This window comes from Ammospiza caudacuta, chromosome Z, assembly GCF_027887145.1.
Source record: "Ammospiza caudacuta isolate bAmmCau1 chromosome Z, bAmmCau1.pri, whole genome shotgun sequence".
Lineage (NCBI taxonomy): Eukaryota > Metazoa > Chordata > Aves > Passeriformes > Passerellidae > Ammospiza > Ammospiza caudacuta.
In genome coordinates this window covers 501,873-522,035 of record NC_080632.1, presented here as the reverse complement: position 1 = coordinate 522,035, position 20,163 = coordinate 501,873, and the positions used below count along the sequence as shown (strand labels likewise).

At 57.2% G+C, this 20,163-nt stretch overlaps 1 protein-coding gene across 1 annotated transcript; it reads left to right on the top strand.

The window, feature by feature from the left end:
• Window positions 1–6,064: 6,064 nt before the first annotated feature.
• GRHPR (glyoxylate and hydroxypyruvate reductase) lies at window positions 6,065–12,005 on the top strand. Its single transcript, XM_058823983.1, has 9 exons — window positions 6,065–6,259; window positions 6,718–6,848; window positions 6,919–6,991; window positions 8,106–8,222; window positions 8,361–8,449; window positions 9,457–9,561; window positions 9,950–10,085; window positions 10,557–10,687; window positions 11,775–12,005. The coding sequence occupies exons 1-9, from the start codon at window positions 6,189–6,191 to the stop codon at window positions 11,894–11,896; spliced, it is 975 nt and encodes a 324-aa protein (XP_058679966.1). The 5' UTR covers window positions 6,065–6,188; the 3' UTR covers window positions 11,897–12,005.
• The last annotated feature ends 8,158 nt before the right edge of the window (window positions 12,006–20,163 follow it).

Sequence of the window (20,163 nt, the reverse complement as noted above, 5' to 3'; positions counted from 1 at the left end):
AGTCATCTTCATCAGCTGCATCATCCTCCTTCAGAGAAGACAGGTCTAAGTCCTGGCCCTGCACCTGTCCTATGTCCCATACCCCATGCCCCATGCCTCATTCATGGGACATGCTTCTCACAGCACGCCCACGCTCATTTCCAGTGGAACTGGGCACTCCCCAGCCAGCTGGGATGCCCAGAGCACACTGCCTTCCTCCTCACCACCACGGCCACCAGTCTGTCCTGCTCAGTCCAGGTTTCAATCCTCCAGAACTGTTTCTGGCAGGCCAGCACAACCAGCCATGCTTGTGGATCAACAGTTACTGATAAACGTGTCACAGTTCCTCCCGTGATGCAGGGCAGCTCCCCCCAGCCATTGCTGCTACCAGAGAGTGATCACTGATATCGCCGGCCGCGGTCTCTGTGCAGACCACAAACAGCACAGGGCTGTTGGGAACTGCCTTGAGCTGTTTGATTTTCCAGCATCACTCTCAGCCCATGGCTACGGCAATGGAAGGTGCCAGCAGCTCACATCCCAGGCAGCAGACACAGAACTCAATGTCACAACTCACTTTATGAGTTTTGTGACCAACCACACAAAGCAAAAGCACACTGACAGTATTTATATCTGTATAGCATATACACATATATATACAGAGGGGGGCATTCCCAGCTCTGCCCACGTCCTTCCCTCTTGGCAGCAGGAGGATGGATGGATGGATGGATGGATGGATGGATGGATGGATGGATGATGGATGGATGCATGGATGGATGGATGGATGGATGGATGGATGGATGGATGGATGGATGGATGATGGATGGATGCATGGATGGATGGATGGATGGATGGATGATGGATGGATGGATGGATGGATGGATGGATGGATGGATGATGGATGGATGGATGGATGATGGATGGATGGATGGATGATGGATGGATGCATGGATGGATGGATGGATGGATGGATGATGGATGGATGGATGGATGGATGGATGATGGATGGATGGATGGATGGATGACGGATGGATGGATGACGGATGGATGGATGGATGGATGGATGACGGATGATGGATGGATGGATGGATGATGGATGGATGGATGGATGGATGGATGGATGGATGGATGACGGATGATGGATGGATGGATGGAGGATGGATGGATGACGGATGATGGATGGATGGATGGATGGATGGATGGATGGATGACGGATGATGGATGGATGGATGGATGATGGATGGATGGATGGATGGATGGATGGATGGATGGATGGATGACGGATGGATGGATGGATGGATGGATGGATGGGAGTGTGGAGGATGGCAGCCACACGTGGCGGGCAGAGAGCTGTGGCAGTGTCCCACCACCCATTCCTCTCCTTCTTCCAGCCCTCTTGGAAAGGTTTTCAGTTTCCCAGAGCTGGGACAGTCAGCTCTGCCTGCAACAAACCACGAGGTGCAGACAGAACCAGGCATTTACACATGTGTGTGGGTTTTACCCAGAAAGCCCCAAAATGGGAACCTGTAGGACTGTCCGGGGGTGGGATGGTGGGGATGGAAGGAGATGAGAGATCTCTGAACCAGGTCAGGAATTTGGGGTTTATTGCAAAGGGCCTGGGTGCAGGGCCCTGCTGGGAGCTGCAGCCGCAGCTCAGAGCAGCGGTCAGCGGCCTTGGAATATTGTCCGTCCGGCTAGCAGGGTGACCAGCTGGCTACTGCATAGGTGGGGAGCCAATCCCGGTGGCAGGGCCCCAGGACTGCTCCTACGGGCACCCCTCGGCAGCAGAAGGCTTCGGGCTGTGTTCGTGGGGATGAAATCACACTGAGTAGGTGATCAGGCTGCGAGAAATGACGAGACTGAGAGACGGACACTCTCTGGGGGCAGTCAGGTTTACTGCGGCAAGGAGCGACCCCGGGGAGAAGTCCGCCAGAGAATGTCACCAACACACAAGTGTCAGGGAGTTATAAAGGGGGAGGAATCCAGAGGAGGGGATGAATGTCACCAACGCACAAGTGTCAGGGAGTTATAAAGGGGGAGGAATCCAGAGGAGGGGATGAATGTCACCAACACACAAGTGTCAGGGAGTTACAAAGGGGGAGGAATCCGGAGGAGGGGATGAATGTCACCAACACACAAGTGTCAGGGAGTTACAAAGGGGGAGGAATCCGGAGGAGGGGATGAATGTCACCAACACACAAGTGTCAGGGAGTTACAAAGGGGGAGGAACCCGGAGGAGGGGTTTCCAACAGAACCAATCCAGGAAGGTGTGGGAGTGAACTTAGGTTAACAGACATTAAGGGAAAACCAATGGATACATAACAAAGGAGGGGCCCCGGTCCCACAGCCAATCATAGCTCCCAAAGTGAAGAACATTCTGGAAAAATAGGTGGGGTAGGGAGTGACTGGCAGGGCCCAGGGAGGAAGGAGTATGCGCCCATATAAGGAAACAAGGGGAGGGGAACTGGGAGTTACCTCATAAAACCGATGGATTGACAGAGCTTAAGGCAGGAGTAACCATGACAACTGAATAACTGACATTGTTTAGGCGCGAAAAACAACCGAGGGCAGAAGCACAATACAAAATGGGGGAGCAACTAGACTAACACAACACACCACAACAGCTCAGAGCAGTAAGGAGAGAAGAGAGGGGAGAGAGGATGAGAGGGTGAGAAAGTAAAAGGGGTAAGAGAGTGAGGTTCCTATTACAATACCACAAATTTTCTTCTGTGTTGAATATTCTGATTCTCACTAACCAATCTAGTACAACATACAAATCCTATAGCATTTCCATACAGCCTATAAGAATCATTACATTACCATACTGTGTTACATTTCAAACCCTACAAACTCCTCTTTGGCCCCTTCTGCCAAGCTGCAGGGTCTGCTCTGACCCTTGGGCCTGTCTGCAAGCAGAGGGTGTTGTTCCATCACAAGGGGATCACCTTCAGCTGGCCATGCCATTGTTTTCCAGTTGTTCAGTAACTGAGGGATCTCAAAGCTTCCTTTCATTTCAATCTCGCTTATAGTTTCCACATTCTCAAAACCTTTTGCCGGGCAATCATATCTATAAGGCTTTCCTGTCTCATCTTCCCCAACAGGAAACAAGGGATGGTTATCCAGATCCAGGGTGACCCTGAGAGGGGGTCAGCCCCATGATCTGCCCTCAGCAGGGACCAGGGAGGGCTGGGGGACTCCACACGTGGTAAAGGAGACCATTTACAGGTGCTTATAATGGATAAAAATCAGATTGTGGCCAGAACTGTGCACTGTGTTGTGTAAATGAACCCTCTCCAGGGGTCTCTGTCTCTCTGTGCCCCTGGCCCAGAGCTGGAGGCTGCTGGGGGGTCTGGGGGTGCCTCCACCACGGAAAAGTCCAGCAGGGTGAGCCTGGAGGTGTCACCCCGGAGAGCAGGTGCTCCTGACACTAATCCTGACTGATCAGGGGGCAGATAAGGTGTCAGCTCCAGTGGTACCCAGCTCAGCAGCACAAAACTAACTTTCAAGCAATTATTAAAAGATAAAACCAATTCTGCTGGCATAACCTGACAGCTGTGCTGATGGCACACCATGATAAGGGAAATCCCACATGGAGCCACATTCTGGTGCCTGTACCTCAAACTGCACCTTCCCCCTGCCCACGATTGTGTCGTGTGTCCCTGTCTGCCTCTGCTCGTTCCAAGAGACAGCACAGCTCTGCCAGCTGCTGAATCACTGTGCCCCTGGCTCTCGGGGCCTCTGCTGCTCACAGTGACCCTGAGATGTGTTAGAAAGTCTCTGTTCCCAGCCCAGCACTTGAAGAAGCAGTCAGAGCTCTTCATTTCTCGGTCTCAAGGTTGTTAATTGTTCCTTATCTGTAAAATTCTTTCTCCTGCCCTGCCCAGGTCCCTCCAGCAGGACAGTCAGAGGCACTCTGCCTGCCCCAGGGCAGTGTTATCTTTTTATACTAAAAACCACATGTGCAATATTTACAGTTACTGCCCAATACCCATCACCTGTGTTAGACACTGAGCTGCTACTCTAAACCAATCCCAAAGTGCCAACATCACCCAGAAGATGGAGGCCAAGAAGAAGAAGGAGAAAGGCTGGACATGCCCAGATCCCTCCATCTTGTCCCTGAACCCCCATTCTAAAAACCCCAAAATCTACTTTTTCACCCTCTGATAAACTCACTATCATTCTGCTTAATTTGTCGTGGCTTGCAGATCTTCATCTGAGGTTGGTAATTTGCTCCACGGGTCATAATCAAACCCAGAGGGGCATTTTGGGCTCTGTGAGTGCCAGGGTCTCTGAGCCCCCTGGCAGGGTCTGGGCTGCTCGGGACAGACAGAGGGATGTCCTGGCTCCTGACACCTGGGCCCCTGTGGCCACACCTCTCCTCACAGAGAAAAGCAAGGCACAATCCTTCCCAAGTATATTTCTGGGTTTCACATTGTCTGAACCTCAGAGAAAGGAAAAACAAATCTTATCTCATTTGCTGTGCCTGTGCTTGTGCCACAGCAGAATGCAGTGTGGAGATTGTTCACCCACAGTGATGGTGTTTTGTTCCTTGGCCTGTCAGGCCCAGGTGTGTGTGTGTGTGTGTGTGTGGGTGTGTGTTGGGATTGTCACTGACAGTCACAAGTGGAAGGCAGTGTGTGCAGGGTTGAGTGCTTGGTAGATTCAGTTTGGATCTAGTGCAATATAGTGTAAAATAACATAGAATAATATAGTATAACAAAGTAATTAATTAGCCTTCTGATGCCAATGGAGTCAAGTGCATCATTCTGTCCCCTCCTCGGGGGTGACAATATCCACTGTAGGCTCCCCTGCCCCGCACCTGCACTCACACAAGGTGCTGGAGTCAGCTGTCCAGGCAATTTAACCTGGGTCAATTAATGAGCAGAGCGTCACAGCCAGGTGAGAGGAGGCAGGTGAGCCCTGTGGGACACTCCAGAGCTGCCCTCAGAGGCTGTGGGGGGAGCTCAGGCCAAAGGAGCCCCCGATGCTGTGTGTGTGTGACAATGCCCACCCCTGTACGTGTGCACACACACACCTGTCTGTGTGACAGAGCGTGGGCACAGGTGTGTGCATGCACGCGGGGGTCACAGCACCATGGATCCATCAGCTGCACAGGACTCTGACATCCCCACCTTGTGCCCAGCCCAGGGCTCCGAGTGCCACCTCCAGGTGCCACCTGCAGGGCTGGGCACTCCAAGCCCCCCCGGGCAGTGCCAAGGCAGCTCCTGAGCCCCCTTTCCATGGGGAAATTCCTGCGGTGCCCACCCTGAGCTGCCCTGGCCCAGCCTGAGGCCGTTCCCTCTGCTCCTGTCCCCGTTCCCCCCGGCTGTGCCCTCCTGGCAGGAGCTGTGCAGAGCCACAAGGGCCCCTGAGCCTCCTGTTCCTGTGCAGGGATGTCCCCATGTCCCCTCCAGGGATGTCTGCCCATGGTGACACCTGCCCATGCATGGACACACCTGTCCATGGTCACACCTGCCCATGGTCACACCCGCCCACGGACACACCGGCCCATGGATGGTCACACCTGCCCACGGTCACACCTGCCCATGCATGGACACACCTGCCCATGGTCACACCGGCCCATGGATGGTCACACCTGTCCAAGGTCACACCTGCCCATGGATGGTCACACCTGCCCACGGTCACACCTGCCCATGCATGGACACACCTGCCCATGGTCACACCTGCCCACGGACACACCGGCCCATGGATGGACACACCTGCCCACGGTCACAGCTGCCCATGGATGGTCACATCTGCCCATGCATGGACACACCTGCCCATGCACGGTCACACCTGCCCACGGACACAGCTGCCCATGGATGGTCACACCTGCCCATGCATGGTCACACCTGCCCACGGACACAGCTGCCCACGGTCGCACCTGCCCACGGTCACACCTGCCCACGGTCACACCTGCCCACGGTCGCACCTGCCCACGGTCACACGGGCCCGGCAGGCGCGCGGCCCCGCAGGAGGCGGGCCCGGGGCGGGGCGGCCCCGGAGCGGCGGGCGGGCGGTTCCGGCGGGAGCGGCCGGGGCTGTTCCGCTGTTCCCGAGCGGTTCCCGTGCGCCCGGGGCCGTTCCGGTGTGCTCGTGGCTGTTCCCGCGTGCCCGGGCCGTCCGCGCCGTTCCCGTGTTCCCGGCTGTCCCGCTGTTCTCGGTGCTGTCCCGGCGGCTCGGTGACCCTGGCGGGGCGGGCGGCGGCGGCCATGGCCATGTCGGTGTTCGTGACGCGGCGGATCCCGGCCGAGGGGCTGCGGGTGCTGTCCCAGGCCAGCGGGTGAGCGCGGGGCGCGGCGGGGCCCGGTCCCGGTGTGGGTGCCGGTGCCGGGTGTCCCGGTGCCGGGTGTCCCGGTCCCGGTGTGGGTGCCGGTGCCGTGTGTCCCGGTGTCGCTCCCGGTGTGTCCCGGTGCCGGTGTGTGACGGTTGTCCCGCAGGTGCCGCGTGCAGCAGTGGGACTCGGACGAGCCGGTGCCGGGTGTCCCGGTGGCGGGTGTCCCGGTGTCGGTCCCGGTGTCGGTGCCGGGTGTCCCGGTGCCGGGTGTCCCGGTGTCGGTGCCGGGTGTCCCGGTGCCGGGTGTCCCGGTGTCGGTGCCGGGTGTCCCGGTGTCGGTGTGTCCCGGTGCCGGGTGTCCCGGTGCCGGGTGTCCCGGTGTCGGTCCCGGTGTCGGTGCCGGGTGTCCCGGTGCCGGGTGTCCCGGTGTGTCCCGGTGCCGGTGTGTGACGGTCGTCCCGCAGGTGCCGCGTGCAGCAGTGGGACTCGGACGAGCCGGTGCCGCGGGCCGAGCTGCTGGCGGGCGTGGCGGGCGCGCACGGGCTGCTGTGCCTGCTCTCGGACCGCATCGACCGCGAGGTGCTGGACGCGGCCGGTGCGTGCTGACCCCGCTCCCCGGCCCGCCCCGGCCCGGACAGCCGCGGCAGCGCCCTCGTGTCTTGCAGGGCCCGGCCTGAAGGTCATCAGCACCCTGTCCGTGGGCTTCGACCACCTGGCCCTGGACGAGATCAAGAAACGGTAACGCTGCCCCTCTCCTGCCCTGCTCCGACCCCGATCCTGCCCTCCCTGCCTCTGCACGCCCTGCCCCGGTTCGGGACCCCCTCCCCGGCACGCCCACAGCCCGCTGCTCCCTCTTGGTGGGTGGGCTGCACCCTTCTCCTGCCTGGGGTCACCCCCTGCACCCCTGTCCTGCTGGGGTCACCCACCTGTCCTGGCTGGGGTCACCCCCTGCACCCCTGTCCTGCTGGGGTCACCCAGCCATGCCAGGGCTGCGGGAGCCTTTGGGTGGGGGGTTCAGGATGGCTGAGAGCCACAGGGCTGTCCCTGGGCACTGGGACGGGTACGGGGCTGTCCCTGGCACTGGCACAGGCACAGGGCTGTCCCTGGGCACTGGGATGCATACAGGGCTGTCCCTAGCACTGGCACAGACGCGGTGCTAGCTCCCTGGGCACTGGGATGGTTACAGGGCTGTCCCTGGGCACTGGGATGGGTACGGGGCTGTCCCTGGCACTGGCACAGGCACGGGGCTGTTCCTGGCACAGGCACGGGGGTGTCCCTGGGCACTGGGATGGGTACGGGGCTGTCCCTGGCACTGGCACAGGCACAGGGCTGTCCCTGGCACAGGCACGGGGCTGTCCCTGGGCACTGGGATGGGTACGGGGCTGTCCCTGGCACTGGCACAGGCACAGGGCTGTCCCTGGGCACTGGGATGGGTACGGGGCTGTCCCTGGCACTGGCACAGGCACAGGGCTGTCCCTGGGCACTGGGATGGGTACGGGGCTGTCCCTGGCACTGGCACAGGCACGGGGCTGTCCCTGGGCACTGGGATGCATACAGGGCTGTCCCTGGTACTGGCACAGACGCGATGCTAGCTCCCTGGGCACTGGGATGCATACAGGGCTGTCCCTGGCACTGGCACAGACGCGATGCTAGCTCCCTGGGCACTGGGATGCATACAGGGCTGTCCCTGGCACTGGCACAGACGCGATGCTAGCTCCCTGGGCACTGGCACAGGCGCAGCGCTGGCTCCCAGTGGGACAGGCACTGGGCTCCCTGGCTCCCTGGGCTGGCAGGCAGCACCCAGAGCTGGCTGCAGCTGCCCTGGCAGCCCCCAGAGCCCGCTCTGCTGCAGGGGCATCCGCGTGGGATACACCCCGGACGTGCTGACCGACGCCACGGCCGAGCTGTCGGTGGCGCTGCTGCTGTCCGCCTGCCGCCGCCTGCCCGAGGCTGCCCAGCAGGTGCGCAGGTGAGCCAGGAGCGAGAGGGCTGTGACCAGGGGCTGTGACAGTGGGCTGTGACATGGGGCCGCAGGGCTTGGTGCAGCTCGCCCCGAGCGCCTGGGCTGGGCTCTGACCGTCCCTGTCCCTGTCCCTGTCCCTGCCAGCGGCGGCTGGACCACCTGGAAGCCCCTGTGGATGTGTGGGCACGGCCTGTCCGACAGCACCGTGGGCATCATCGGGCTGGGCAGAATAGGTAAGGCAAACCCCTGTGTGGCAGGGTGGGCTTGGGGCCTCACCCTCAGCCTGGGCTGCTGGAAGTGCCCCTGCTGGAGCTGGTTGGGCTGGAATGAGATGGTCTTTGCAGGCTTTTCCAGCCCACGCTGTTCTGGGTCTCTGTGGCCTGCTGCTCAGCTGATCAAACCCCGTGAGCACAGCGAGGGGAGCCTGCAGGGCCTCCCCAGCAGCTCTGCTGCCTCACCAGCCCCAGCCCTAAAGCCTCAGCTGTTGCTGTGCTCCCGCAGCAGCCTCTGCCCCCTCCTGCCCTCCGTTGCACAAACGCAGTGGCAAAGTCCACGGGACACTTGGCACCATCCAGCTGTGGACTTTGCCACAGGCAGCCCCTCCTGTCCCTGCTGCCAGGGCAGCCACGGGCTCGGTGTCCCCTGTGCAGAGCAGGACATGTCCATGCCCAGCCCGCGGCCAGGCAGGGCGAGCTCTGCTGCAGCCCTGCAGGGGCTCTGGCTGCGGGCCCCGAGGGGCTGTGGGGCCTCGGCAGCCCAGCCCTTCCTCCCTCACTCCAGTGTTTGGTGGAGATAATCAAAACTCCACAACTTTGTGAAAGTTGTAAAACTGGTGTGTTTATTACAGCGCTGAACACATGTGGAGATTGCTCTCCTTAAAAGACACACGTACCTCTGAGAACTTCGGGTCCCTTTTTATCCCCCTCTCAAATCCATCTGCGAACAGTTTCACAATAGGTTCATACATAGTCATTTTACAAATTTCAGTGACATTCGCTGCTGGTTCTTCTGTATCAGGAAGAATTCCTAGGTCAGGCTGGCCTGCTCTCACAGCAGTCTCTGTCTCTCTCTGTCACCCTCTGTCTCCCCCCTTCTCTCTGTCCTTCACTGAAGCAGTTTCCCTGAGCCTAGGCTTTTGCAGTCAGGCTACATAGCTGTGTTTTCCAGCCACAAAGATGTACATTTCCCCTCAGTCAGAATGGATTTCTCCTCTGGAGAGTTTTGCTCTGTCTCGCTGCAGGACAGGCGGTTGCCCGGCGCCTGAAGCCCTTTGGGGTCAGCAGGTTCCTGTACACCGGCAGCGGCCCCAAGCCCGAGAGCGCGGCCGAGTTTGGGGCTGAGTTTGGTAAGGACAGCCCCAGGGCAGGGCCGGGGGGCTCCGGGGGGCAGCTGGGGGGTCTGGGGGCACCCGCGGTGCGGGGCTGCCGCACGCCAGCCGTGCCCACGGTGGGGGTGACAGGGGAGCCTGCCTGCTGTGAGCCAGGGGACAGCTGGGCTCACAGGGCTGCCTCAGGGCTCCGTGGGGGCTGAGCTGCTCCTGCTGCGGTGCCCCTGCCCCGTGTCCCTGCGCTGGGCGTTTCTGTCAGCTCCGTGGGGCACAGAGAACGGGAGCGGGATGTGACAGCAGCTGCTGCCGGCAGGAGGGGGCTCTGCTGGGCCGGGTTCCCGGGGTGCTGCCGGGGCTGGGCAGGGCAGGGCTGGCTGCAGCGGGCCGTGTCCCTGTTCCTGCCCAGTCCCGCTCGCCACGCTGGCCGAGGAGTCCGACTTCGTGGTGGTCACCTGTGCGCTGACCCCGGCCACCCAGGGCATGTGCAACAAGGACTTCTTCGGCAGGATGAAGAAGACTTCTGTGTTTGTCAACACCAGCAGGTACTGCCAGCCCTGAGCCGAGCTTGGGGAAGGCTGACCTGGCCCTTGCACAGGTCTGAGAGTGTGGGGGATCTGCTGAGCTCTGAGTGCAGGCAGCAATGCAGCTGCACCTTCGTGGCTGCAGCTGTGGGGAGCCTTTGCCAAGGCCCCTTGGGAGTGAGCCAAATACAAGATAAATAGTCCAGGAGCACCCGGCTCTCCCGCCAGTGTGGGCAGCTGGAGCAGGGCAGCTTGGCACTGCTGGGATGCTCAGGCACACAGAGAGGGTCAGAGCTCTGCTCAGGCACTCCTGGCACCCCTGTCCCTGTGCCCTGAGCAGTGACCAAGCTGTCCCTGGGGCGTGGGCTGTGGCACATGGGTGAGCCGGGAGGATCTGTACAAGGCACTGCTGGGGCACTGAGGCAACAGAGAGGGTCAGAGCTCTGTGCCCCCGTGCCCCGAGCCGTGACCAGGCTGTCCCTGCCCGCGCAGGGGGGCTGTGGTGAACCAGGAGGATCTGTACGAGGCGCTGGCCCAGGGGCAGATTGCGGCCGCGGGGCTGGACGTGACCACGCCGGAGCCGCTGCCCACTGACCACCCGCTGCTGTCCCTGCACAACTGCGGTGAGCGTGCCGGGGCTGGCAGCCCCTCCGCAGGGACACGCGTGACAGGGACCCCTGGGCACCAGCAGTGCTGGCACAGGGTGCCGGGGCACAGCACGGGCACAGGGTGTGTTCAGGAGGGTTACAGTGCGACGCAGGGAGCTGCTGTGGGCTAAAACCCATCAACGCGGTGCCAAACAAGTGTGGGAGCTGCTTTAATTTTCCAGAAAGGCATTGAGATAACCCTTGTGGTGGCCCTTCATTCGGTGTGTGAAACTCATGCAGGATCTGGCATCAGCAGGGCATGGAAGAGAAGCCAGCTCCCAGCTCAGCCCTGCCCAGCTCGGGTGTTCTGTGGGCTCCGGGGCACAAACTGGGGTGGAAAATTCCCCTCTGGCAGAAAGTGGGTTTGCCTGGGGGAGTCCTGGTGCTGGGAGTGCTGCTGGGCTGCGTGGGCAGCCTGGTACCTGGGTGCTTGAGGCACGGGGAGGGTGGGACAGGGCCCATGGGACAGGGGGCATGGGATATAGGACATGGGATCTGGGACATGGGGTATGGGATATGGGGCATGGGGCAGGTGCAGGCAAGGAGTGAGACCTGTCCTCTCTGGAGGAGGATGATGCAGCTGAGGAAGGATGGTAGGAAGGAGCTTGCTTGGCCACTGTGTCACAGGCTGTCCTCCCTCTGTGGGGAGAGGGTTTCTGGGGTAGGAAAAGTACGTTCCAAAAAAAACCCCATAGGGACATCCATGAAAATTTGGAGCCGCTCATGACTGTCTCTTTCTGAAGTACAAACTTATAGCTGCTGTTTTATTTTGTGCTAAAACTCATTTTTTATTAGTTTGCATTATTTCTCAAAGTAAACAGTGTGAGGAGTGGTAAGAGCTGAGACTTTCTGGAAATATTTGCAGGACTTGGAGGCTTGAGAGCTCTGAAACAAGAGCAGGCAGGGCACGATTCCTACACGTGTATTTATGGAGTACATTATTTTAGCAGTGCTGTTACACATGCTGTGCCTGTGGGAGCCCTGGCAGGGCTGCTGGGGCCGGGGTGGGCGGTGAGGGGTGAGAGGCGCTGTCTGAGCCGTGTCCCTGCCGCGTGTCCCGCAGTGATCCTGCCGCACATCGGCAGTGCCACCTACGCCACGCGCGGCACCATGGCCGTGCTGGCAGCCAGGAACCTGCTGGCCGGGCTGCGCGGGGAGCCCATGCCCAGCGAGCTGACCTTCTGATGGGCAGAGCCCGGGGACGGAGCGCGATGGACGGAGCCCGATGGACAGAGCCTGCTCCAGCCTGTGCCCCCTGCCCGCGCTGCCAGGAGCCCTTAAAGAGCCCTTAAAGAGCCATTAAAGAGCAGCAGCCAAGCCAGAGTGGCGGTGGTGTTATTTGAGCCGTGGGGAGGGCTGGCCCTGTGTGGGGAGCGCTTGCTGTGCTGGGGCGTGGGGCGTGGGGAGCGTTTGCCATGCTGGAGGTGCCACATGGAACGCTTGCCGTGCTGCTGGCCATGCTGGAGGGCTGGCCCTGCGTGGGGAGCGCTTGCCATGCTGGAGGTGCCACATGGAACGCTTGCCATGCTGGAGGTGCCACATGGAATGTTTGCCATGCTGGAGGTGCCACGTGGAACGCTTGCCATGCTGGAGGTGCCACATGGAACGCTTGCCGTGCTGCTGGCCATGCTGGAGGGCTGGCCCTGCGTGGGGAGCGCTTGCCGTGCTGGGACGTGGGGCGTGGGGAGCGCTTGCCGTGCAGCGCTGCCGTGCTGGAGGTGCCACGGGAGCTGCTGCTCTGGGCACGGTGAGAGGCCAGGAGTGCCTGCCCTGGGCTCGTGGCCAGCAGGGCAGGAGAGGGAACAGCTCGGTCTGTGCGTCTGCTGCGCCACGGGAGCTGCTGCTGCCAGCCCGCACATCCAGTGGTCCTGGGGAATCGGTGGCACTGCATAATCCTCCGCTTGAGGGTTTCTTTTTTCTAAAGAAAAGCACAGCCCGGGCTCGTGCAGCTCCCCAGGAGCCTCCAGCTCTGGCTTGGTGTCCATAACCAGTGCCAGGCCCAGCTCCAGAGTGGGTGGCAGGCTGGGATTCACTGGGAGGTTCCGGCACCCATTGTGGGCGCTGGCTGCAGCTGCCCTGGCGGTTCTCAGATGTGCAGTGACGATTTTTGGAGCAGAGGAGAGCCTGAGCAGGGTCTGAGGCACCGTCTGCCAGGAGAGCCTGATGGGCACATCTCGAGGGCTGTGGGGATCCCTGTGCCCTGCAGCCACTGTCCCACTCCCATAACTGGGGCTGGAACCTGAGCCCACCTCTCTGTGCCACTGCTCACAGAATCGGGGAATGACTTGGGCTGGCCTGGGTTGGGTTGGGCTGGGCTGGAAGGTCTCAGGTTTTGGTTGATAATGTGCAGGATGTCTCTGTTTCAGCCTGCACGTTTGAAGAATGAGTCTGGACTCTTCGCTTTTCAGTCTTAAGGTTGTTTATTAATTCTTATCTGCAAAATTTTCTCTCTGCCCAGCCGAGATCTGCTCAGCAGGGCAGCCACAGGCACTCTGACCGCCCCTGAGGTGGTGTTGTCCTTTTATACTAAAAACTACATATAACATATTTACACTTAATTCCCAATACCCATCACCTACGTTAGACAGTGCCCTTCTACTCTAAACCAATCCCTAAGTGCCAACATCACTGCAGAAAATGGAGAACAAGAAGAAGAAGAAGAAAGGCTGGACACGCCCAAGTTCCTCCATCTTGTCCCCACAGCCCAGTCACAGCCATGTCACAGCCCTGTCACAGCCGTGTCACAGCCCTGTCATAGCCCGGTCACAGCCGTGTCACAGCCCATGTCACAGCTCAGTCACAGCTGGGTCACAGCTCGGTCACAGCCCTGTCACATCCGTGTCACAGCCCAGTCACAGCCCGGTCACAGCCCTGTCACAGCTCAGTCACAGCCGTGTCACAGCCGTGTCACAGCCCTGTCATAGCCCGGTCACAGCCGTGTCACAGCCGTGTCACAGCCCGGTCACAGCCCTGTCACAGCCCTGTCACAGCTCAGTCACAGCCGTGTCACAGCCCGGTCACAGCCCTGTCATAGCCCGGTCACAGCCGTGTCACAGCCGCGTCACAGCTGTGTCACAGCCCGGTCACAGCCGTGTCACAGCCCGGTCACAGCCCTGTCACAGCCGTGTCACAGGCCGGTCACAGCCCTGTCACAGCCGTGTCACAGCGCTGTCACAGCCGTGTCATGGCCCGGTCACAGCCGTGTCACAGCTGTGTCACAGCCCGGTCACAGCCCTGTCATAGCCCGGTCACAGCCGTGTCACAGCCCATGTCACAGCTCAGTCACAGCTGGGTCACAGCTCGGTCACAGCCCTGTCACATCCGTGTCACAGCCCAGTCACAGCCCGGTCACAGCCCTGTCACAGCTCAGTCACAGCCGTGTCACAGCCGTGTCACAGCCCTGTCATAGCCCGGTCACAGCCGTGTCACAGCCGTGTCACAGCCCGGTCACAGCCCTGTCACAGCCCTGTCACAGCTCAGTCACAGCCGTGTCACAGCGCTGTCACAGCCGTGTCATGGCCCGGTCACAGCCGTGTCACAGCTGTGTCACAGCCCGGTCACAGCCCTGTCATAGCCCGGTCACAGCCGTGTCACAGCCCATGTCACAGCTCAGTCACAGCTGGGTCACAGCTCGGTCACAGCCCTGTCACATCCGTGTCACAGCCCAGTCACAGCCCGGTCACAGCCCTGTCACAGCCGTGTCACAGCCGCGTCACAGCTGTGTCACAGCCCGGTCACAGCCGTGTCACAGCCCGGTCACAGCCCTGTCACAGCCGTGTCACAGGCCGGTCACAGCCCTGTCACAGCCGTGTCACAGCGCTGTCACAGCCGTGTCATGGCCCGGTCACAGCCGTGTCACAGCTGTGTCACAGCCCGGTCACAGCCTGGTCATAGCTGTGTCACAGCCGTGTCACAGCGCTGTCACAGCCGTGTCATGGCCCGGTCACAGCCTGGTCATAGCTGTGTCACAGCCCTGTCACAGCCGTGTCACAGCCCTGTCACAACCACGCAGTGTTCCCCCCCCCAGCCACCCCTCAGGTGTCCGCAGTGTCGCCTCTGGTCACTGTCACCTGTCCCTGACCAGCTCCGAGTGCTCCCAGCCCCGTGCCTGGCACCGTGCTGCGGGGCACACGTGCGCTTGTTCTCCATCCTCCTCCTCCTCCGTCCTCTTCCTCCTCCATCCTCCTCCTCCTCCTTCTCCATCCTCCTCCTCCTCGGCCATTGCCATGTGTTTGTACATGTTTTCCCAGAGCTTTTTGGGGCCAGCAGCAGCACAGGGGAGGGAGCGAGGGGCGAGCCGAGGGCACAGGCAGGGAGCAGCCCTGGCGTGGGCAGGGCAGAGCCAGCACACGGCCTGCAGCCACAGCTCCGGCCCAGCCCGCACAGCCCCGGTGCCCACTGCCCCAAATCCCTGCGGGGCCCTCCTGCAGGCTCAGGTGCGGGAACCACAGAGTCAGAGCGTGTGGGAAAGCTGCAGAACTGTGATGGGAGCCAAGCAGCAGCCATGAGATTGGGCAGCAGAAAAATTATTTAAACTGTAGAAAAGCAAGGGCAAATAGAGCAATGGTCTCTGCATTAATGCTTGTCCAGAATAACTCCCTAAGCTGCAGAAAAGTTTATCTAGCAAGATATTAGGAAGGTTGAAGCTTAATAATGGAGCTGTGTGCGTTGTGTTTGAAGGCTCACAAGCAGGTATTGCATTTGAAATAAGCCAGCATTGTTTAACCAAAGGTACCTGTGCTCAAAGTGGTTGACAGAACTACTGTCAATATAGAATATACACTGTACAGATATAAATACTGTCAGTGTGCTTTTGCTTTGTGTGATTGGGCACAAAACTCATAAAGTGAGTTGTGACATTGAGTTCTGTGTCTGCTGCCTGGGATGTGAGCTGCTGGCACCTTCCATTGCCGTAGCCATGGGCTGAGAGTGATGCTGGAAAATCAAACAGCTCAAGGCAGTTCCCAACAGCCCTGTCCTGTTTGTGGTCTGTACAGAGACCCTGGCTGGTGATACCAACCTGTGAGAGCCTGAATGAGAGATGCAGGAGTGCAGGGGCTCTCCAGAATGCAGTTTATTGTATCCAAGGTGTCACAGCAGCCAGGGCTGTGGGTGACAGAGCTGTGCCCACAGCTGTCAGCTCCAGCTGCAGGCAGGCCTGGAGACCCTTAGTTTTGGTTACATTGCATTATGGACTTTTCTTTTGGTTACAATGCATTATAGACTTTTCTTTGCTGAGCATCTTCATACAGCAGAACCAATCTATACCTTAACTCTTAGCTATAGCCCATCATAACTACTGTAATTACCATATTCATGTTGCTGTTCTCCAATCACTCAAAGTCAGTACATTACAGTTTAAGCTAGAGGTTGTTTTTCAGTTTTCTTGCAGAGGAAAATTCTGAGACCTTCTTTCTGCTTTCAACCTGGCTGACTTGTTTGCCTGTGCTCTCCTTCTGCTTAGTAAAAACATCTTCTTGTTTGGGTGGGTTTATCCTTTGCTCTAAGCCATAAAACCCCTTCTAACTAACACACCCTTTGCCTCCTTGGTCATCCAGTGAGACTGGCTCAGCAATTCTTTTCCTCTGTATCAAAACTTGCTTCCCTCTCCATTGCTTCTTCCTTTGACAGCCCAAATGCAGGTGTCTGTGTCCCTGCTGCCCACCTGCTCCAGGTGGGGCTCCTGTGCTGTGGGAGGCCTGGCAGGGGCAGGGGGGTCACCCTGGGGCTGTTCCTGACACACCTGGCCACGGGCAGGGCTGGGGGAGCGCTGCCACCCCACCACACACCACAGGCTGTGTGGGGCTTGCAGGGTCCCCAGACAAAGGGAGGCTGTGTGGAATCTGACTCCGTGCTCTCAGAAGGGTTATATTGATGTGATATATGATGTGATATATGATATGATATGATATGATATGATATGATATATGATATGATGCTATAGTAAAACTACACTAAAAATAGAGAGAGGATGCCTACCGAAGGTTTAACAAGATAATAATGAAAACTCATTACTCCTCCCAGAGTCCTGACGCAGCCTGAGCGTGATTGGTCATGAAGTGTCCCTGCTGTCCCCATGTCCCCACTGTCCCTGCTGTCCCTGTGGTGTCCCCACTGTGCTCAGTGTGCCCAGCCAGGTGACACCTGGGGCCAGGAGGGAGCTCAGGCTGCCAGGCTGCTGCTCCCAGAATTACTGATTAAAATTTAAACACGTAAACAGGTTCCCCTGCAGGCAGGAGGAGCACGCTGCTCCTCTGGGATTGCACCTCTAGAGAACCCTGTAAATGGGAATAAACCCACAGCCTGTCCAGGGCCTCTGGAGAACCCTGCAAATAAATAAATAAATAAATAAATAATGAAAAATATACCTATAAAGAAATAAACCCACAGCCTGTCCAGGCCCTCTGGAGAACCCTATAAACAAACAAACAAACAAACAAACAAACAAACAAACAAACAAACAAACAAATATTATTATTAACTATATATAAATGAATAAACCCACAGCCTGTTCAGGGCCTCTGGAGAACCCTACAAATAAACAAACAAACAAACAAACAGACAAATAAAATTACATAAATAAATACAAATATGAAAAAATATATCTATAAAGAAATAAACCCACAGCCTGTCCAGGACCCCTGGTGAACCCTATAAATGGGACTAAACCCACAGCCTGTCCAGGGCCTCTGGAGAACCCTACAAATAAATAAATAAATAAATAAATAAATAAATAAATAAATAAATAAATAAAATTACATAAATAAATAAAAATATGAAAAAAAAAATAATCCCACAGCCTGTCCAGGACCCCTGGTGAACCCTGTAAATGGGAATAAACCCACAGCCTGTCCAGGGCCTCTGGAGAACCCAATAAATAAATAAATAAATAAATAAATAAGAATAAATAGATATGAATAAATAAACCCACAGCCTGTGCCTACAGGTGACGACTTTCCATAGCTGCCAAAACACAATTCCCCCTTGGGATGCTGTCGGGGAAGCTCAGGGGCAGGGGCAGAGGGGCAGGCACAGCCATGGAAAGCAGGACAGGGATAACCCTGACTATTTAGGGAAAATGCAGGAGGAAGGCAGGCAGATGGCATGAATATTAGTGCATGGAAATGACGGGCACTCTGAGAATTTCCCAGAGTACTTCCGACTGGTTTAGGCTTGCTTTTATAATTAATTTATGGAAAGCGCTTAAATTGGGAATAAACACAATCTCACAAATCCCTGCTAATCTCTGCCTGTATTTTTGAAATGATACCCTGGAGGTATAGTTCCTCACAATGATTAAACTGCTTTTCTTTTAAGAATTAAAAGGAATTTTTGCACATGCAGTGTGCTCTGGGTGCTCTGGGTGCTGCAGGTGCCCGGGCAGGGCATTTCCCCTCTGCATGCATGCCAAACCTGACCACATTTCCATTTTGGACTGGTGAAAAACGCCAATCACTTGTTTTTAAAATTTTAAAAGTTTAATAGTAATAAAATGGTTATAAATATAGTAATACAATTACAGTAATAATAATTTGGACAATTTGAATTAGGACAATATGAGACAATAGAAACAAAGAGTTATGGACAATCCGGGTACCTCTTTCTGGGCAAAATAAGCCTGAAAAAGAACCTCGTTAACAGAGGATTAACCCTTAAAAGCAACAGCCTGTTGCATATTCATACACCTCATCCACAATGCATAAATTCCATTCAAACACAGGATTCTGTCTGGGCACTGTCAGCTGCTTCCTCTGAATCCTGACAGTGCCCTCGATGCGGGAAAAAGTTCATTTCTCCTGATAATGGAGCAATAAATTTTCTTTCTCTGAAAGATTGAGGTGTCCTGTGGCTGCTATCTCGCTGCCAGTCCTTTCTTTAAAAAAGTATCCTACATAGCATAGTTTCCATTTTAACATTTTGTTATAACGTAAAACTATATTTAACACACTACTTAAGAGAATTAATACAGCATTACTTTCTAACACAACTCATATAATATTCATTGTAATATTTGCGAAAAACCAACCATAAAATACACGCATTTTTCACAGGATTCATGTATTTTAATGCAAAATACAACCCGGTGCGTTCTCAGCCTACGACTCTGAAGCACTCAGCTATTAGCATAAGTATAGAAAGCTCCTCAAAAATGGAAATAAATGTATTTAATTAAGCATCTGCTTTTCCCTGCAGGTGGGAGCCAGGCTCCCTGCGTGGCTGGGGCGTGGGGAGGGTGCTTGGGGCGGGCAGCATGGGGCATTGGGGGCTCTGGGGGTCCCGGCCTTGGGGCAGCACGATGGATTTGGGGCTCTGGGGGTCCCGGCCTTGGGGCAGCTCGGGGCATTGGGGGCTCTGGGGGTCCAGGCCTTGGGGCAGCACGGGGCATTGGGGGCTCTGGGGGTCCAGGCCTTGGGGCAGCACGATGGATTTGGGGCTCTGGGGGTCCCGGCCTTGGGGCAGCTCGGGGCATTGGGGGCTCTGGGGGTCCAGGCCTTGGGGCAGCTCTCACAGCTGGGGCTCTGGGGGTCCAGGCCTTGGGGCAGCTCGGGGCATTGGGGGCTCTGGGGGTCCCGGCCTTGGGGCAGCCCTCACAGCTGGGGCTCTGGGGGTCCAGGCCTTGGGGCAGCACGGGGGACTGGGGGCTCTGGGGGTCCAGGCCTTGGGGCAGCCCTCACAGCTGGGGCTCTGGGGGTCCAGGCCCCCCTCCCGGCCCACTGCTGCCCTGGCTGGGCCGGTGTCCCTGGCAGGAGGGCAGCGATGAGCACGCAGCCCGGTGACGGCGCGCACAGGGGCGCCAGGTGAGGGGAGAGGCCAGATCTGACTCCGTGTCACACAAGGCTGAGTTAGCATTTCATGGTAGATATTACATTAAAACCATACCAAAGGAATAGAAGAAAAGGTTTCATCAGAAGGCTGGCTAAGAATAGAATAGCAAAGAAAGAATGATAACAAAGGTTTGTGTCTCAGAAAGAGAGTCCGAGCCAGCTCACTGTGATTGGCCGTTAATTAGAAACAACCACATGAGCCCAATCCCAGATGCACCTGTTGCATTCCACAGCAGCAGATAACCATTGTTTACATTTTGTTACTGAGGCCTCTCAGCTTCTCAGGAGGCAAAATCCCAAGGAAAAGATTTTTCAGAAAATATCAAGGCTACAGAGCAGCACGGCAGGGCAAGCTCCCCACAGTGAGCACTGGAACATGCAGGGTGCCGTAGGGTTGGTCTGGGAAGTGACAGCATCGAGCTGTGGGCAGCAAACAAAGATTTTGTTACACACTAAACAGAGATTTCATTATTATTTATTATATAATTTATTATATTCTTGTGCTTCAGCATGGAAACCCAGGTAGGAGCCACTGCTCCTGTGGCACTGCTGCCCTGGCACTGCTCTCTGATTGCTGCTCTGCACTGCAATCCCTCAGGGCACAGCTCCAGCTCTTCAGACAGGGCA

Bases quoted from the DNA above. Each gene is read 5' to 3' on its own strand.
- GRHPR (XM_058823983.1), top strand. From the start codon at position 6,189: ATGGCCATGTCGGTGTTCGTGACGCGGCGGATCCCGGCCGAGGGGCTG. The intron at 6,260-6,717 runs GTGAGCGCGGGG...GTCGTCCCGCAG, and splicing joins GTGCTGTCCCAGGCCAGCGG to GTGCCGCGTGCAGCAGTGGG. The intron at 6,992-8,105 runs GTAACGCTGCCC...GCTCTGCTGCAG, and splicing joins CTGGACGAGATCAAGAAACG to GGGCATCCGCGTGGGATACA.